This window comes from Perissodus microlepis, chromosome 6 (assembly GCF_051167445.1).
Source record: "Perissodus microlepis isolate ML-2025 ecotype Zambia chromosome 6, ASM5116744v1, whole genome shotgun sequence".
NCBI lineage: Eukaryota > Metazoa > Chordata > Actinopteri > Cichliformes > Cichlidae > Perissodus > Perissodus microlepis.
This window is the reverse complement of record NC_140466.1, coordinates 1,571,492-1,590,397: the sequence shown is the minus strand read 5'-3', so window position 1 is coordinate 1,590,397 and position 18,906 is coordinate 1,571,492. Positions and strand designations below refer to the sequence as shown.

Here is an 18,906-nt window from a genome sequence, read left to right as displayed (position 1 = left end):
CCGCCTCGCTGTGTTTCCATGTTCTCTCTCTATGAAGCTGTCGCAGAAAGTGTTTCTCTCCTGTTTCTTATTAAATATTCAAAGGCTGATTATTAGTTTGTTTACTGTTTACATTCTCACCTTCCTGTTTTCCTTTCAGTTCTATTATAACTGTTATTTTGGTGGTTACTTGTCTCCATCTTCTCTGATTGCCTTGCTGTATATTTGTAGCGCAGTCACGTGTGCCCCCTGTAAACACACATTTCACAGTGTTTAACCTGCAGAAACGTCGCTGCCTCTCATATCTTTGTTTGTCGGATGGATTTGCAAACTGTGACATTAATCTGGAGGAAATGTTCTCTGACCTTCATGTTTTCACTCAGACTCAGTTTTACACTTTTTTAAACGTGATTCCAAAAAAAACAAACATATGTCACTGAGACAGATCAGCTATTAGAGTCATAAATAGTAACACATGAACAGTTACAGCTACTGTGTGCTGAAATGGTGAAAAACATTAGAACAAAGAAAATTGTTCAAAACATTCCCCATGAACCGGGAGAGCCTGTGCATCACATCCTGTCCTCGTCGGTGATCATATCCCATCGACTGTGCCTCCTGCCATCAGCTCATGACCTGTAACACTGATGGTGGCTGAGAGGAGTTTGGATTTAATAAAGTAGCTGAAAACAAACTCCACACTTCCTGTTCTCAGTTTTCCAGGTGAAACATGATCTGGCAGGACAGGTAAAGTCTGCAGAGCAGCATTTACAGCCTGATATCTGCAGCCTTACAGAATAAACTCGGCCTCTCCCTGTCTGTGCTCAGCTGTTGATAAATAATTCAGAGTTGTTGTTTCTGGCGCAGGTTTCTGTGCAATCCTCATTAGTGTGTCACTCGTGATCAGATTACACCCACAGCAACTCACGCTTCACCCAGTGATTCTTCCCGTGGATATCAGCTGTTTGAAGACTTTAAGGGGAAAGTCGCTGTCCCCCCTCCAGCGTGATGTAGAGGGCGACCAGAGGGGCGTTAAGGGTCGCTGACCAGAACCATGTGCACTGCTACCTAACCAGCGTCAAAATCCTCAAACCTAATTTACAAGTCATTTGGTGTCTTCCAAACAAGCTCACTTCCTGTTTTACTGACCTCTGAGGTTAAGAGTCCACCACAAAAATGTTCTTTTAGTTTCCAGCAGCGCTCAGTGTCTGTAGCAGCGTTATCAGTAACACCAACTTCACCATAACAGTCTAATAAGTTCAGTCTTTATTGGCATGCAAATATAAATAAATTCATTGTTAAAAATTACAGATTAATGTGCCATTAGTTACATGTTAATTACATGTTTGCAGAATATCACAGAATATGTGGGCAGAAGAAAAAAAATTAGCTGTCACACACTACTAAAGTAAAAGTGACATCACACAGGGACAGGTGTGTTATGGATTAGGACTTTATAAACGAATAAATGTTGTTGAACATCAGTGGTCACGTTTAGCTCCAGAACAGGACAGAAACCAAAGCTTAAAACGTATAAAACCACCAAATATTAATTAAGTGTGCCTTTGCATAGGCACACTTAATAACGATAATAATAATGATGCTGAACTGATATTAAGGGGAAGATTTGACCAATGAGAAGTAGATAAATAATAAACAGAACAGACCCCAGGTCAGATCCTTGGGTGTGAGTTCAGAGAATGAACTGGGTGTGGACATTTACGAGACTGTTTCTGTGCTATGGAGGAGGTGGAAACCACATGTTATTGTTCATGAAGGTTATTGGCAGAGAGGTGAGCATGAACATCAGAAGCCACCGTTTCCACCAGGATTTCAAACAAACTGGACGCAGGACAAAAGCTGCTGAATCCCTGGATTGTGCACGAGTGCAGTTATTATAGCTGAGAGACGAACAGATACCAGAGGTGAGGTGTAAGCTGGCTTTAACTGAGTCAGCAGCAAAGAGGGTCTGATTGACAGATGGATGGATCTCTGATTAAGATCAGACATTTCAGTATTCAGCAGTATTACAGTAAGCTGGCGAGTACATATGAGGTGCAGAGTTGGCTGTTGAGAACTCGGCTCCAGAGCTGCTTGGACCTGACCTGGTTGGACCTGTTTAAGGAGTAGACGGTGCTGCTGAGTGTCCTTGTAATGTTGAATATGGTTATTACCAGTGTTGGGAAGTAATGGAGTACATGTACCGCCGTTACATATTTAAAATACAAAATATGAGTAACTGTATTCCGTTACAGTTACCGTTTAAAAAGGTGGTATTCAGAATACAGTTACTTTGTTGAAATAAATGGATTACACGGCGGTATTTTCCTGTTTCATATGTTCGGCTGTCCCCTCTCTATTTTCTGTAATTCCACGCCGGTGGAAACCCAAAGAAAACACGCGAGGCTCTAATGCCCGTGTCTAAACGTCACGGCTCATGTCACCTCTACTTGCGGCCGCATAATGACGTGAAGGAATATTTAAAAAAATTATTATTCAAAAAATGATTTAATATGAAGGCAATAGGCAGAGTGTTACAGGCATCGCATGTATGAAGCATGTAAATATAATAATAACCACTGCAGCCAAACAGAGTGCCTGACGAGCGCAGCTCTAAGTAAGCTGTTAAGACTCGACTGTACACTGTGTTCCTGTTTTCCTCTGAAACAATAAGCTCCGTTGCAGCAGCCGTTCAACGCCTCTCTCTGTCTCTGCTAGCAAAGTTGACCCAGACAACAAAGTAAAGCTAGTTTTCAGCTACGAGCCGACACGAACCCGACGTATTAGCCAGAGGTCCCTTTACTACGGTTCGGAGCCGCGGACCTGTTTTATATACGCGAGGAATAGTTTTCTATACGAGATCACTGCAAAAAGTGCAGCCTTACCTAATGTCCACCTACTGTTACTCATTTATATTAAGATTTAAACATCTGGTTGGTGTTGGTGTGGAGAGTAACCTTCAGTAACAGTAATAAATCACATTCATGTAGTTGTAAAAAAGCATGATAATATATTAAGTAATCCAAAGTGTTCAGAATACGTTACTCTCATTGAGTAATGTAACAGAATACGTTACAAAATACATTTTGGGGCATGTAATCTGTAATCTGTAGTGGAATACATGTTAAAAGTAACCTTCCCAACAATGATCATTACACAAAAAAGTCTTTTTTGTAACAGAGGTTCCAGATGATGTTGATCCACACTGCTGCTGATGGAGAACCAGAGGACGGCTCTGGACCAATGGGAGCATCCGGGTTGGAGGGGAGATTTATGGGAGTATCACCTGACAAGCAACAGGTAACACTAGTCTGCAGGCACAAAGGACCCACATGCTGAGCAATGGAAAGGTTTGAACAGGTTTATTTACAAAATGAGGTTATGATATGTCCAAGAAAACACACAGACACAGAAAACCAAGAGTGGAAGAACAAGACAGAAAACATGAAGGATGAAAGGTTTTTGGGAACCAGCCTGAACATAAATCACCAAAAGTATCAGCCAACAGTCCGGGTGAGATTCCACCACCAGCCTGCACAGTCTGGGCTGAACAAGGAAGATCATTTTAACACTGGATGGAGAAAACAAGACTGACTCGCTGCACGTCTTGTGGTACAAAACTGTGTAACTCAAAAGTGGAACTTGGTTGATCTCTTTCACACAAAGCCGACGTTTGGACATCATGGCTGCTTCGCTGCATTCAATCGACAGCTTTAACTATGAAACCAGTTCAGCTGTACCTGAGCTGAGTGTGTTAGTTGTTTTTAAATCATTGACTCATTTCCCAAATTCCTTCATGCACAGACTTTTTATTAGCTGCAGGAAGTGAAAACAAGCTTTGCTGTGAATTAAACTGAAATGTGAGACTCAATAACAGAAATCTAACAGGGTGACACTGAGGCACATGCAGTTCATAAAATAAATGAAATAATATAAATGAAACGAAAGCAACTAATTCAGTCAAAAAAAACAATAACCTGAATTTTTTCTTTCTGGAAACTCTCGGTTGGGAATTTCTCGTGTGGTCTCAGGTATTTTCAGCATCGTTGTCCGTGATCATGCGATGGGCCTCCAGCTTATCGTATACTGTGGTCAGGTTGGTGTGGTTGATCGTTGTTGATGACTCTGGTATATTTTCCCCCTGGAGAGGAGAAAGTAGAGGCATCAGATAACAGAGTAAAGTGGAAGAGATGAAATAGATACTGCTGTTCCTGTAACAGGGCGTTCCTGTTATCAGAGTCCATCCTGCTGATGTAAACAGGGCTACTGAGCACGACTCAATAAATGGCAGGAAATGAGCTTCCAGGTTATTGTTTTATTTTCCTTGGAAAAAAGAAGGATTTCTGCAAAATGTTCATGTCAGGCGAACAATGCAGACGCTACACCAGCCGAACACACACACACACACACACACACACACACACACACACACACACACACACAGATGACCTGTGCACACCTGAGCCTTTGTGTGCTGCAGGTGCTATTTGCATTCAGTTTCCAGGAACTGGTGAGAACAAACACAGCATGTTTGCTAACAGACACATGATGACATCAGCCCCGGAGACAGGCCGGATGAACAGAGCTGCTAATGATAGAGTTTCTCAGTGAAACATCACCAACCTGTCTCTTCTTGCTTATTTGTATTTCACTATATTGGACCTCTTCCTGTGTGCCTGCAGGGCCTGCAAAACATACAAAGCTGAAGTTAAATGTAAACTGATAACACACTTTAAAAGCACAAACTGACAAGAAAAAGTGAAACAAAAAAGTGAAAGAACAGAAAATAATCAGGTCATGGACGCATGGAGGCAATAAAATGCTTCTGATGATTTATGATCCAGAGGAGAAAAAAGAGGAAGCAGGAATAAAACTGACAAAAATCGCAGTGGACCAAAGCAAAGCTGTGAATGTGACAGAACAAGGCTCAATACTGGCTGATTTGGAGGTTACTACTATAACATGGAAACCAGGGCAGCAAAAATTTGCTGGAAAATGGGGAAAACTGTGGGGAAGTCCATCCTGTTACAAAGTAAACCACACCAGACACACCTCTGCTGGCTTTTCTGACCATCACAGCTCTCTCTACAATCCTGTGGCGTCTTTAGTTTAGAAATCTCTATGAGAAGACAGCTGCTGCTGCCTGGAGCTATAGATTTGAACTGAATGCTAGAAAATGAAAGCACATAGAAACAATAACACAGAAAGACTCTGTGAGGTTTGTACCAGTCAGCACAAACTGTTAAATACAACTTTCTTGATAAAAACTGAAGTTGAACCAGCAGAGAAAGGTGTTCCAAGGACACGTGTATGTTATTCATATAAAACGAGTCTCAGTGAAACCAGAACGAATCCACAGAGATTCATGTTCATGGGAAACAAATGTCTCCATAGTAACTCTGTTTGCATCACATCCTCCGTCGGGCAGGTGACGCTGGTGGTCATAGAAACACTTCAGGTGCTTGGCTGCACAAAGGAAAGATGCACAACCCTTACATGACCTTCAGACTCACAAACATGCCTGTGCTGTGTGCTTGGCTGACTCTAGATGAGCGTTTGACTCTTGCAAACGCTGAGCGAGCACAGACACGTCGAGGCCTGAAGCAAACTCTAAAACTCCCACAGCCGTTGCAAAAACAAAGAACAGGAGTAGAGAAAAAACTGTGTTCACCTCCATGTAACATCTGGCAGATGTGGCAGATGTTATTGTCACGGTTCTGGGTCCGTCGGACCCAGTATTTTGAGTTTATTGTGTTTTGGTTTCATTTTGCATCATGGATTGTTTTCTTGTTCTCTTGTTGTGGTTGTGATGATTATTATTTGAGTTTCATGTTTCTGTTATCCATGTTTTAGGAATTGTGGTTTCATGTATAGTTCAGTTCCATGTGTCATTTTCTGTCTCTCTGTGTTGAGTCCGTGTCTCTGAGTTGTGATACATGTTTCCTGTTTTATTGTGAAAGTCTTTGTCTTATGTTAGTGTGTGCAGCTTTGTTCCCCATGTCTCGTTAGCCCTGATCTCTCCCAGCTGTGTTTCCCTCCTGTTGCCGATTCCCCCGTTACTACCCTGTGTATATAACCCTGTGTTTTCCCATGCTCGGTGTCGCGTCGTACCATCAGATTATGCCTGTGTGTTTTTTGGTCTCAGTGTTCAGTCCTCACCTCGTGTTTTGTTTTCTTGCCAGCAATAAAGCTGAGGTTTTTGAGTTGCATTCCGTTTTCCGAGTCCTGCATTTGGATCCTCATCTCTGCCTGCCCGCACACAGAGCCCTGACAGTTATGACTTTCATAAAAGAAGAAGTTCTAAGTTTCCCTCTGCTTCTAATTAAAATGAGCTTCCTCTTATAATTACCTAGAATACAGCAGCAACGGTGAACCGATGCTAACACTAATCAACAGCGTGCATACATTTTAAGCAAAGTGTTAAATTCATGAGTTAAAAAGGTAAAAATAAGTATCTATATTTCTGTACCCAGTGTGCATGTGCAGGCTGTTTCTAAAAGCGGCATGATGTGAGGTTACTGACTCAGCTGACACCTGATAACGAGCAGAGGGTTAAAATCTCACACAGTCTTTCTAACTTCATCTACAGACTTCCTGTCTGCTATCAAGTGTTACTTCCCCTCCTGCTCCTCTTCTCGGTTTGCTTCACCAGCTCTGTGCAGGCTTCAGGTATGAACTTTGACTCTCGGGCATCAGTGGAGTGTGACCCTGCAGCGCTGCAAACCTTATAGAAGAGAAAGTGTTGAACCTCTGAGGAGCCACAGCTTTGCTCTTTATGTGCCCACCACTGAGTTGAGCTACATCAAAGCTCTCAAAGATTATTTGCAATCTACTCTGATTAATCACACAATCAGATCAAATCAAATCACCTGGTGGAGTTAATGTGATACTACTGTCACCAAGGTGCTGCTTAGCAACCACCATTAAACAGCAGGATGGAGGAAGAACTGCAAACCAACTAAGGTCTGAAGCAGGATTTCATCACAGTCGGGTGATGACAGGGTTAACCTGGTGTTCAGTATTACCAAAGCATCTGAGGTAAATCACCTCAGTAAGAGATCAGCAGGTATGAGGTCACTGCCTGATGATCAGTCAGGTCCCCAGAAAACAGAGTCGCCATTCCCAGAAGAGTCCTTGGAGCTTTGTGTGGACAGTAGGAGGGTCTAAAGTTTCCCCACTAGTGTCAAATCTCTGTTTTATTTTCTCCTGAAACAGGATCTTATATCAAATGTTCATGTTTGAGCTCTTTATTTTTATTCTTGACTCATTCTCAGACTGTTAAACAGCAACATCATGAATCCATCAGATTCTCCTGTGTTTTCATGATCAAGGCTTCTTTCCTGGTTTCAGACATGAGAAACTTTATAAATATAATAGTAGAGCCTGAAATATGAGGCTGATGTTTGCTGGTATTAACTGTTTGCTGATAAAGCTGCAGACAGTATCTGTATCAGCATTATAACAGCAAATGAACTAAAAAGTAAAAAAGTAAAATAAAGAAGAGACGGAGAAACAACCTTTGTCCACCGGATGTTACCAGCTGGGCAAACAGATAATCCACAACTTGTGATATAAAACTTCTCATTTTTAAACTGCATTGTCCTTTTATGTCTGAAGGTTCTCAGTCATCCAGGTCATCGTGGTCAAAGGATCTTGCAAAGAAAAGCGTCTGGACTTTAAGTTGCTTGAAGACGTTTCACCTCTCATCCAAGAAGCTTCTTCAGTTCTAGGGTCAAATGGTGGAGAGTCTCAGATTTAAACCTAGTGGGTGTATCCCCCCCAAAGAGGGACAAAGGACCCCCTGATGATCCTCTAATCGCCTGAGCCAAGGTGTGAAACTGGGTGTGGGTCCCAATCAGCCAGAGTTTCAGGTGAGCTCATTGTGAAACCTGGCCCCACCTTATCATGCGAATTCCTGAGGTCAGATGGCCCAGGATGTGAGTGGGCGTTAAGGCGTCTGGGGAGGATCTCAAAACTGGATTATAGATGGCAGACAGTTGGTGTTGTAAGCCCCGCCTCTGTTCAAAGATGGTCGCTCACAGTGGACATAGATGCTTCTTTCACTCCTCTTTCAAACCATCTGTCCTCTCTGTCCAAAATGTGAACATTGGCATCCTCAAAGAGTGACCTTTGACCTTTAGATGCAGATGGACTGCTGAGTCTTGTCCCGTGGAGGTGGCTCTTCTGTGTTGTGCCATGCGCTTGTGAAGTGGCTGTTTGGTCTCTCTGTAGAGGTCTGGGCATTCCTCGCTGCACTGTACAGCAAACACCACATTGTTAAGTCTGTGTTTGGGAGTTTTGTCTTTGTGATGAACCAGTTTGTGTCTGAGCGTGTTGCTGGGTCTGAAGTACACTGGGATGTCGTGCTTGGAGAAAACTCTTGAGTTTCTCTGATACACCGGCTACATAGGGGATGACAATGTTGTTGCGTCTGTCCTTCTTATCCTCCCTCGCTGGTGTCTGGTCTTCTTTTCTGTGCCTCTTTGCTGACTTTAAGAACGCCCATTTAGGATAGCCGCACGTTTTGAGTGCTTCCTTTACATGTGTGTGTTCCTTCTTTTTCCCTTCAGGCTTAGAGGGAACATGTTCTGCCCGGTGATGTAGGTTTGTGTTCCAAATTTGAACTCATAAATAACTACACAAAACAAATGTTGGAGAAACCATCTCATGTTTCCTGTGTCTGAAGGGAAAAACCAAACTTTGGCTGACGTAGTTTTGAATCACCAAAGTTCATACATGGTTGCTACAACAGTTTACCTTCCTTTGTAAACTCAGCGGCTCTGCTGCCAGGACACTTATCCATGTTTCTGATTGGTCAGATGCTGCCAGACCCGCCCCTTTCACATGAGCTCGCGGGACAAACCCTGAGTTAACCTCATGACGTGACAACCAGCTTTGTGTAACAGCTGACTGCTGATGTTTGGGTAAGTGATCCTGATGATGGAAAGATAACAACTGTAAATCGTCATAACTCACGTTGATTATCTAGCACACTTTTCTCAGACTTCTGTATGTTGAATCTGCGTTTTTATATCACTGGAAACTGAACTTGAGTATTTTTAAAGCATTTTAAAGCTTCTTTTTAAAATTTGTGATTTAGATTAAACTGCCTGGACTTGACTTGAAGTAACAACTACGATGACCAATAACAGTTTAACATTAACAAACACTGAAGAACCAACAGCAGTCATGACTGAAACACTTTCACCACCAGAGCCAGGAAGTAACAAAGTACAAATACTCTGTTACTGCATGTAAGTGGATTTTTTTGGTATGTCTACATTTACCTCTTTAAACAACAGACTCGTTACTTTCGGTACTTCAGCGTCGAGCTCGCCCTGCAGAAGAGGAGCGAGCATAAAGGGAGAAACATGTTGTTTCAGGTAATGTAAAATGCAGCCTTTCTATCAGCTCAACAAACTGTTTGTGTGCAGTTTGTCTCACGGTGTGTTGCAGCCAAAGGTCCAGCTGCTGATTTCACAGGGAGAGAAAAGTGTTTGTACAGAAATATTTACTGCTTCAAACTGCAGCAACACAGAATATGAGAGAGACTAAAGAAACGATTTGATACTGATGTGAACATTTGGATCGAACAGCCAATAAAAACTAAACTTGTCAACTTCATCGTGAAGCAAAAAACAGTCCAGTCCAAATCCCACCAGGTGGAGGTGCATGAAGCAAAGTGAACTAACTGCAGAACTACAGGTGATAATCTGTAGTTTCAACATCGACCTGCAGATGCTCCACGATGGATGTTCTTAAAAGGAGTCCGGACTTCAGAGTAAAAGCTACTAACAGGACAAAGACGTGAAACTGATGCTGTTCGTCTTTGGCTCATTAGGTCGGCCGGGAAGTTGAAATCGCTTTGATAACAAAGTGAAAGGTACAGTTTAATGTACTTTTAATAATAGATTCTTCTTTATATAAGATCAGCTGTGTGAATTCAGCTGAAAACGTTCTTTGTTCCCCTTCATCACACGATAACGTCCAGAAGCCTTCAGAGCTCACACACTGCTTCTCATTGAAAACAGTTGGTGGGTGCGGTTAGTTTGCCGCTGCTCTGGCTCCTCGAATGCTCGTGTCCTCTTTCACTTTCCTGCATTAACGTCTGACCCTCCTCCACATTACATCCTGCCTCGCCCTTCCTCTGCTTCCTGAAGTATGAAAGTCCTGCTGTCCACACACAGACGACTGAGTGAATGTTCTGTTTGGAAAAGGTTCAAACTGCTGCAGATTTCTGAAAACCTTTTAAGTTTTCAGGTACGAAAATCATATTAAAGAAACTATTTGATTTTTAACAATAGAAGCATAATCGCTACATAAAACGATCACGTATTGCTGAAAACAGACGTCCTTGTATTTGAATCAACCCCCACAAATGTAGCATCACTGGGAGGTCCAGGATGTCCTCTTAACAGTACAGTAGGATCAAATTAATCACTAAAGTTTGCCTGATGTAAATCTCTCAGACACACGTCTCCCACAGAGGGCGAGTATCAATCAAGGTTATTGATTTTTAATCATTGCTGATGTGAGCAGGCAGCACTGAGAGGAAGAAGAGTCACAAGTATCAGAACCAGAAGCACAAAGACAGATTCACTGATGTTATGATCAAAACTATGAAGAAACAGAAGGACTGTTCATGGACACAGGATCAAACAGGAAGTGGACACAGCTGGGGAACGAGACACAGGTGCGGGTAATCAAGACAATGAGACTGTAGAAAGAAAGAACTACAAAGTAAAACATGGACAAAAACCACTGAAGCAGGAAGACGTGAACATAAAAACACTAAACATGAGAAGACTCTGTTAAAAAGGAAAACAGGAATAATGTTTGAAAACTCTGCAGGGAACGAAACGGGAAAGAAACAAAGAAGGAAACCAGAATATCATCACACTTAACTCTGACACTGAAAGTGACCCAATAATCTCACAAGACATGAAAGTCACAGTTAGAACAAGTCACGCAGACAGGAAGATGATTAGTTCTCAGTATTAATAGATACAGGAAACCAAACGTTAGCTTAACAATGAAACTCCCGGAGCTTCTGGAACAAAACCACACGACCACGACACACAACCGCACAGAGTCCCACATCCTGCTTTTAGTACTTGAGTCCAGAGTGGGCCGTGTCCTCCTGAGACCAGCCTGCTCATTACGTCCTCTGTAGTGGATTCAATACTTTTGTTCTCAGGAGGACAAACGACGACAGACCCAAAGGAGTTAATGAGCAGAGACATTTGCAGTTTTGAAGTGAACAGAGGTTTACCTTCAGTACATGTTTGCTTTCTTTTCAGTCAGTTCCTGTTGTCATATATAACACGCACAGTTTACATGGGAATGGAGATTTAAATGACTTCATTATTTTGCATAAAAACCTCCCACAGAAGCTTGGCTCGTCAGGTTTAGTCAGATGTGATCAAACACAGAGCTCACGGTGACAGCTGCATGTTTCTACTGAAGCAGCTCAACCACAAGATCCTCTGTGACACAACACGGCAGCATCGAGCCGTCAGCCTCGGCGGCCTCTTAGTGCTGATAGTGATGCACTGGAAGCAGCTCATAGTTCCACTAACAGGACAAAGACTCTACTGAAGTCAGTCACACTACAGTTAAACACAGACGTGTTACAGCTGAGTGGACTCAAATGTGTTTTTGTCCAATATCATCTGGATCTGAAGGTTTAGACCTACAAGCTCTAAAGAGGTTAGAAGTAAATACAATAAATAAAATAAAAAGAGAAAATAAATACCTGCCTTGTGCCTGTCCGTTTGTCTTCGTTTTGTTTGGGGAAAGATACTTTGACTTGATGAAAAAAGCAGCAAGTACGATCATCACAACCGACAGGACACAGAAGATTATAATGAGGATGTTATCTGTCAAACAGGAAATCAGATGTCAGCAAACACAGTGAACAACATGTTTAAAAATCACAGTTGGAAATAATCTCACAGTTTCTTGGTTCAGTCGAGCTGTTGGTGTCTCCACAGGTGGTTCTCACACGGACAGGAAGAGTTTTATCCTCTGCAGGGTTTGCAGCCACACATCTGTAAGAGGAGCTGAAGTCCTGTTTGTGCACAGTGAGAGGCAGAGAGAGCGCAGAGCTGCTCTGGTTCAGCATCTGCTGGTCTTTAAACCACAGCAGTGTGGTCTCTCTGTCCACCCAACACAGTAAGGAGCAGCTCTCAGAGCTGGAGTTCAGCTTAGTCACATTAGGTGTTGGTACAGGATCTGGAGGTGAAAAGTGATGGAGAATAAAAATTAACATCAGAAAAATGTTTTTAACTTTCTGCTTTTTGTTAGTGAACATCATCAGGACAGCAGAGCTCTGGTTATTGCTGCTTTAATGCAGTCAGTGAACATTAATATGAAACTGCTCATCTCAAATTTTACTTTTTTACCGAAGCAGCTTTGCCTGATTTTTAGCCCCGCCCCATACCAGCCTCCTTCTGATTGGCCGTCTCTCACAAAAACCTGTTTTGAATGACGTCGGCTTCTCTGATTCGATCGTGTTTTTATCACAAGAGAAAAATTGCCAAGTGAAGTACTGATGTGTAACACTGAAGTGAAATCATGTATTATATAAATAATAAATAATAACACATGCTTCTTGCATTCATTTCATCATGTTTGGATTACAGTAGTCCCTTGTTCACATTTGTAAGCAGAAACTCGCTGGAACATCTACAGGTTGTAGCAGCTTCCAGCAGGAGATGATGGTCTGCTTACATCACACAAGGCTGAAACCTAAAGGAGACACAGCGTCACACTCTGCAGCTCTCTCCCTCTGAGTTTGAGCTCCGTGGACTCAGTGGTCTAAGAAACAAATAAAAACTCATCTTTTTAAACCTGCGTTTAGTTGTTTTTTTTAGTTCTTTGTGATGGCTGTCTTGAAAGGTGCTATATGAACACAATTTTATTTACTCACTTCTCTGGTCAAAACCATTGAACGTGTCACGGCTAAGGAGGCGAGCCGTGTGGTGTGGAAGAAGGAGGACCCAAGATGCAAGCAGTGGATGAAAATGCTAGTGAAGTTTATTTACAAGGTGGTGTAGTGGTAAACGAGCAGTGGGGCATGACAAAATAACTGAAGACACCTAAACTGGGAGCATACGACAGAGGCAGAGAGAGGCAGACGAAGTAACGCAGACTGACACGGAGTAACACAGCTGGGAGAAATCAGAGCTGACGGGACAGGGGAAACGTAAACTGAACACACTCACATCAGACGGAGACCTTCACAATAAAACAGGAAACTCACAGACACAGAACTAAACAGACAGATTCACAAGCAGACAGTGTGACACCATGGACAGACGGAGGGAACACAGAGAAGTGGGAGCAGGCAGGCAAAGAACAGAAACCTAACAAATGGCAAATCACAACAGAATACATACTCGGAATGAACAAAAACATAAGGAAACACAAAACACTGAGTCGGCAGACTCAGGACCATGACAGAACGACTGTATTAAGGAGATCTTTATCTGTTATGTCTTACAGATCCAAACACAGAACAGCCTAAGCTCTTCTGTTTGATTAGACAAAATCAGCAGGGAGGTAAATTCAGCTGTGGGCTGAGGTCAGGCTCTGGTACAAAGATGCTGCTGAGACGCAAAAGAGAGAAAAGTGCTGATATGGAGGCCTTTAGAGAATGAGCAGCAGGAGGAAGACTGTGGTGGAAACACTGAGCTAACAGCGGGGAAATGTGAGGTCTGCCACCAGAGATGGGCACTGAGAGGAAAAACAGAAAGCAGAAAAGGAAACATGGCAGTTTAAGCTAGAACATAACAATGGCATCACAGAATAGAAGATGTGTAGATGTGGCTGAACTGGTTCCAGTGGAAAGTGGTTTGTGAGCAGCTGGGGCTGAGCACTGAGTGAACGGGGAGCAGGTTTCTCTACTGAGACGGGTAGTGAAGCCAGGTGGTTAGCTTGTGTGGTGTCCATAGATGAAAACTCCAGGATAAGCTCGTCCTTCATCCTAAGATCCTGCTTCAGTTGTCGGGTATCAACTTGTAAAAGTACGTCAGTAGGCAAAGCCCACAGACAGCTGTAGCTTCAGGGCAGCAGACAGTTAGCAGACAGGCTAAAAACAAGGCTAGCTAGCATAGCCCTGGTAACAGACTAACAAAGTTTGGAGGTTCGGCAAGAAGACGTCACAGTCTCAACACCACCCAAGAAATAGTAAAGCCATAGAAAACACATGTGGTTTGTCCTGTTCAACAACAGCTGCCCACTGTGGGCGTTCACAGAGATGTTTTCTGGCAAACTCTTTATAATAAAGGGAACCTGATAAAGAGAAATGTGAATATTGTGGGGAAGATGAAATAAGAGAACATTTTTTAATTTCACTGTCATAAAAATGCAGATTAGAGACAGCAACTTATTCCAATCTTAAACTGTATATGACTGGTATACTGAACAGTGAAAGATGTCAGGACATGTTCTACTAACACATACTGCTTGTTCTATAGTATTTTATGTGATGTCTTTGAGGGCAGGGGCATAGTGCGGTAACGTGTTTGTGCAACAACCACAAGAGTGTGGGAGGAGACAGCGGTGAGAGCTGTGCAGCAAACAGCACAAACACAGTGAACAAAGCAACAGTGTGTGCATGTTTGAGGGTTCCTGCAGTGGCAGACGTGATAAAAACTCAGACGCTTTGGTGTTTGGAGTAAAAATCTGCCAAAATCAGCTCTGTGATGACCTCCAAACGAGGGAGGAACTAAAACGGCCTCTCTTTTTGAGGATTATTCTGGTGCGTACTACATACCAACTGGTGGCAGTAAAGTCCCACACTGTCTGTTGTAGACCATGTGGGTCTGCCGACACCTCCCCATATGAACTCTAAGGGTCTATTTGTTGGGTAAGCAGCGATCCTGGAGCAGAGCTTTGAATTTCAGGTGAGCTGCTCTGATGTCACAATCAACACAAACTCTTTTTGTGCTTGTTTCCCTTCAACCAGCAGCTTCTGACTGTTCTGTTCAATCGTTTGTCTAAACGTCTCGGTCACATCTTTCCTGTGAAACTCTGTGGACTCAAAACCTCAACTTCTGTGGAAGCCTTTCTTCTTCCTCTACAACGAAACAGATTTTCTTCCTTTCAAAAGTTATTGGTGTTACTGGTTAAATCAACCACAGGTAGCGTGATGATGATGATGAGAGGAGATTTACTGCAGAACTGTCTGAAAACAAACCACACGAGTAGGGATGGGTACCAGTATCCGGTGCCATTATTGCACCGGTTCTGACATAAACGGTAGTAACCAGACAGAAAACCAGCACACATTTCGGTGCTTTCTTTCCTGAGATGTCATACACTTTGGATTCTAGCCAATCATTTTACCTTTCCAAGCATAGTAGGCGGGTCCAGGTACGTACGTTCTTTTAGAGCAGAGCTACAGATTAAAATGCCCAAGGCGAAGCGGTCAAAAGTCTGGCTGTACTTCACAGCAAAAGATTCAAACTCAGCAGCCTGCAACAAGTGCTTTAAGGTGGTACTGTGCAAAGGAGACAACACCTCGAATCTGATGAAACACCTGGCGATGCATAGTGTTTTTTTAAAAGCCGAGAAATGCACCATATTTGATAGCTTGCTGCAAGACCTCACACCGTGTACATCTACTGTGGGCCCGGAGTTAGCAACATCCCCCAAAAACCCGAAGAGGAGAGTCCTGGCCCCTAGCCCTGCCAGTGCAGCAGAAATGATGAGGATGATGATGCAGCAGCAGCCGTTCTTCTCTGCGTGAGTAGCTTAATGTTGTTCGTGTGTAATTTACGTTGAGTAGGCTAACCACGTTATTACATTAATGCATGTAAGGTGAACTAGCAAACACCGTCGTAGCTACATGCGGCTGTCTTCTTGTTTGATGGCAGATGCTCCCTTCACCCTGGCCAAAAAGGCTAAAATGACCAAAAAAGGTGGAAAACAGCTAAACATGAGAGGTTTTTGGACAAAGTTTGTGTTTTTTCCATTGTTTAAGCACCAGCACTGTTTCAAAAGTACCGGTTTAGCACCGGTATCGGATAAAACCTAAACGATACCCATCCCTACACACGAGAGACAGCAGACTGCCAAACCACCATTATATCCATTTGAATCTCATTATAAAGGTTTATGAGGGATTTCTCAGGTTTCCTGTCAAACTAGCATCACTATCAGCAGAAGGTGCTGAAGAGGACACAGAAGAAACAAACGCTCTGATTCAAATCCTCATGAAAGGAAGAAAACAACACAAAGACATTATTCTGTGTGTGGGTGCGTTCCCATAACTACATGACTGTCATTGGTTTTCTACGACACAGACAGCAGCTTTGTAGTCAGACACAAACATTACAGCACAATGTGTTGCTTCATGAGTGGAAACCACAGCTTGTGTTTTGTAATGTGTTCCTCTCACAGCAGCAGCCACAGGAAGTCACCATCAACAACAAACCCATCAAAATAAAAGTGTCTGTTCTGCTTTTTAGGCAGTGTAACACTGTAGGCCATACAAGACTGACAGGTGGCAGCTGGGCTGTTCAAATATACATGTTTCACTGTAAGAAGTAACTGTTAATGCTTCATAAAGAAGTTCAATACCTTAGAAACTCACAGGGTGCTGTGCTGAGCTGTGATTGGGCGATAGTTAGGCACTAGTGGGAACATGGCCAATGAGGCTTTGTGTTACTTCTCTGTGGATTAAGGTGACCATGAAATGGGAAACATGTTCAAGTAAACAGGAAGTTTTGTGTTTTGGTTAAAAAAAGCTGTTAAATAAAAACGTGTTAATTTCAGTTGTTCTGCAGGATTTTCTAAGAACAGTGTTTAAAGTTTCTGCTTTGTCCTGTTCTTTCATTCACTTTGTACAGATCAGTAATGTTGGTGAAAACACTGAAGTCAAAGCTGATTATTCCTTTCACACCAGACATTTGTGGGATTATAAGAACAAAAAGCTGTTTTTATTCTGAAGTGATGATATGACCAAACTAATGAGGAACATACAGACTGAGGTCACATATGAAGCTGGGATGTTGCACAAAAATATACCAGAATAAATATGAGACTTACCGTACACTGTGAGCTTATATGATGATGTGGAACCTTTTCCTGTTTTAGAGTCGACAGTATAAATCCCTGAGTCGTTCCTCTGCAGCTCTGTGAGTGTAAAGAGTCCAGAGTTTCTGTCCCACTGAAGTCTGGTCTTATAAATTTCCTCTGATATGTCAAATTCCCCCTTAATCACATCAGCAATAATCTTTCTTCCATATGACAGATATCCTTTCTCCTGCACAGAGTCAGGTAGAGTGATGTTTCCTCCCACAGTGCCCGTCAGGTTCTTCTTCACTTCCTCAGAAGCAGAAAATCTCATCACTGTAAAATATGAAGAGATCCAACAGTCAGTGAGAACTTTAATGAAAGTGATCAGAGATCTTACAAAGAGCCACAGAAAGTAAGTGAGGATTAAATCCAGGCAACATGAAGCACGAGGAGGGTGAAGCTGATACATGTGAGCTGCATCAGTGACAGGAGGAACTCAGCCTCACACATTTTACACCAATCACAACAAGTTCTTACTTTTTGATCTGGTTGTGACAAACTAAACATTTACAGCTGCAAAAAGGTCGTTGGTGTCAAATAATGTTCAAATGTCATGAAGCCATATTTTATTCACAATAGAAGATAGAAAACATTTCACATGTTTAAACTGAGAGAGCTCATTTTTAATCTGATGGCAGCAACACGTCTGTAAACGCTGGACGGGGTCATGTTTCCTCTGCAGACTGATCAACTTGTTTATTTCTGAGAAACTCGGCCTCTTGAAGGCTACGTCCAGACGTACACGGGTATTTTTGAAAACAGAGATTTTCTGTTTCCGATTAAAAAAATAAATAAATAAAAAATAACTAAATAAATCCCATCCACACGTAAATGCCAAAAATGAAGGAAAACGCTGCTAGGAACATACCAAAGCAACACGTGGCGACAACCGTGTAGAAAAGTTGGCCAATCAGAGTTCTAGAAGCCTGGGTGGGAAATAGTAAACAAAGCTGGCGCATAGAAGCAGAACTGAGTCGTATGTGTGGAGGGACAGTAACTGTGTGTGTATATGTGAGCATTTAAACACTGCAGAGAGTAAAATTAACAGTAGCGTATTTTGTCTACGTCCGCCATTGTAGAAATTCATTTCACCGAAACAATAACGTGGCGCACAGTGTGACGTCAAAAAATGCGCACACCTTTGACGCTGCGTTTTCTCTGTTTACCTCGTCCACACGTAAACGCAAAACTGAGTTTTCAAAAATCTCCACCCTGGCAGGAGTTTTTAAAAGTCTCAGTTTCCTGTGATCGAAAACGCCGTTTACATGTGGACGAAAAGTGGAAACGCAAAAATACCCGTGTACGTGTGGACGTAGCCTGAGGGCGTGTCCAAATTCATGGGCTGCATCCTCCTGAGGCCGCATTTGTAGACCGATTACGTCACAGCGACGCGATGAAGGCTGTCCAAATTCGTAGACTCCTCCGAATGCAGCCAACAAATGCGTCCTAATTTTCCCCGAATTTGAAGGATGGGTCGGTGTGTCCTTCGTGGCCCACCATATCCCAGAATTCAAAGCGCAGCTCAGCCGATTCCAGTTTTTAAAAATGGCGGCCGCTACTAAGTTTTAATATTACTCTTATTAATCTTTCTGGGTGACAAAATAAACTCTTCACATATTTTCAGGCGAGAATGTAGCTGTGTAAACTTCAAATATCTGCTCGGTTTATCAAGATGTTGCATATTTGCTAGTGATGTGCGATACCACTGATTTCCTTTCCGATCTGATACCAAGTAAAATTCGGGGCGTTATCAACGATACTGATCCGATACTTTGTACATTTTTTTACTGTATCTTTTATTGTATCTCAAATTATAGCTTCATAATGATTACAGGACGTCAG

General features: G+C 42.5%; 1 protein-coding gene across 4 annotated transcripts in view; it reads right to left on the bottom strand.

The window, feature by feature from the left end:
* Window positions 1–1,222: 1,222 nt before the first annotated feature.
* LOC146384777 (SLAM family member 7-like) overlaps window positions 1,223–18,906 on the bottom strand; it is a 30,422-nt gene continuing 12,738 nt past the window's right edge. For 2 of the 4 annotated variants that reach the window (XM_084929851.1, XM_084929850.1), the window contains 5 exons: window positions 17,035–17,337; window positions 11,935–12,213; window positions 11,739–11,858; window positions 4,603–4,664; window positions 1,223–4,120 (listed from right to left, as the gene is read on the bottom strand). In XM_084929851.1, the coding sequence (XP_084785977.1) occupies window positions 4,007–4,120; window positions 4,603–4,664; window positions 11,739–11,858; window positions 11,935–12,213; window positions 17,035–17,337 (878 nt within the window). In that variant the 3' untranslated portion in view covers window positions 1,223–4,006. Of the gene's footprint in view, window positions 4,121–4,602; window positions 4,665–11,734; window positions 11,859–11,934; window positions 12,214–17,034; window positions 17,338–18,906 lie in introns of all 4 variants that reach the window. The other 2 variants (XR_014800357.1, XM_084929852.1) reach the window with 2 other exon arrangements.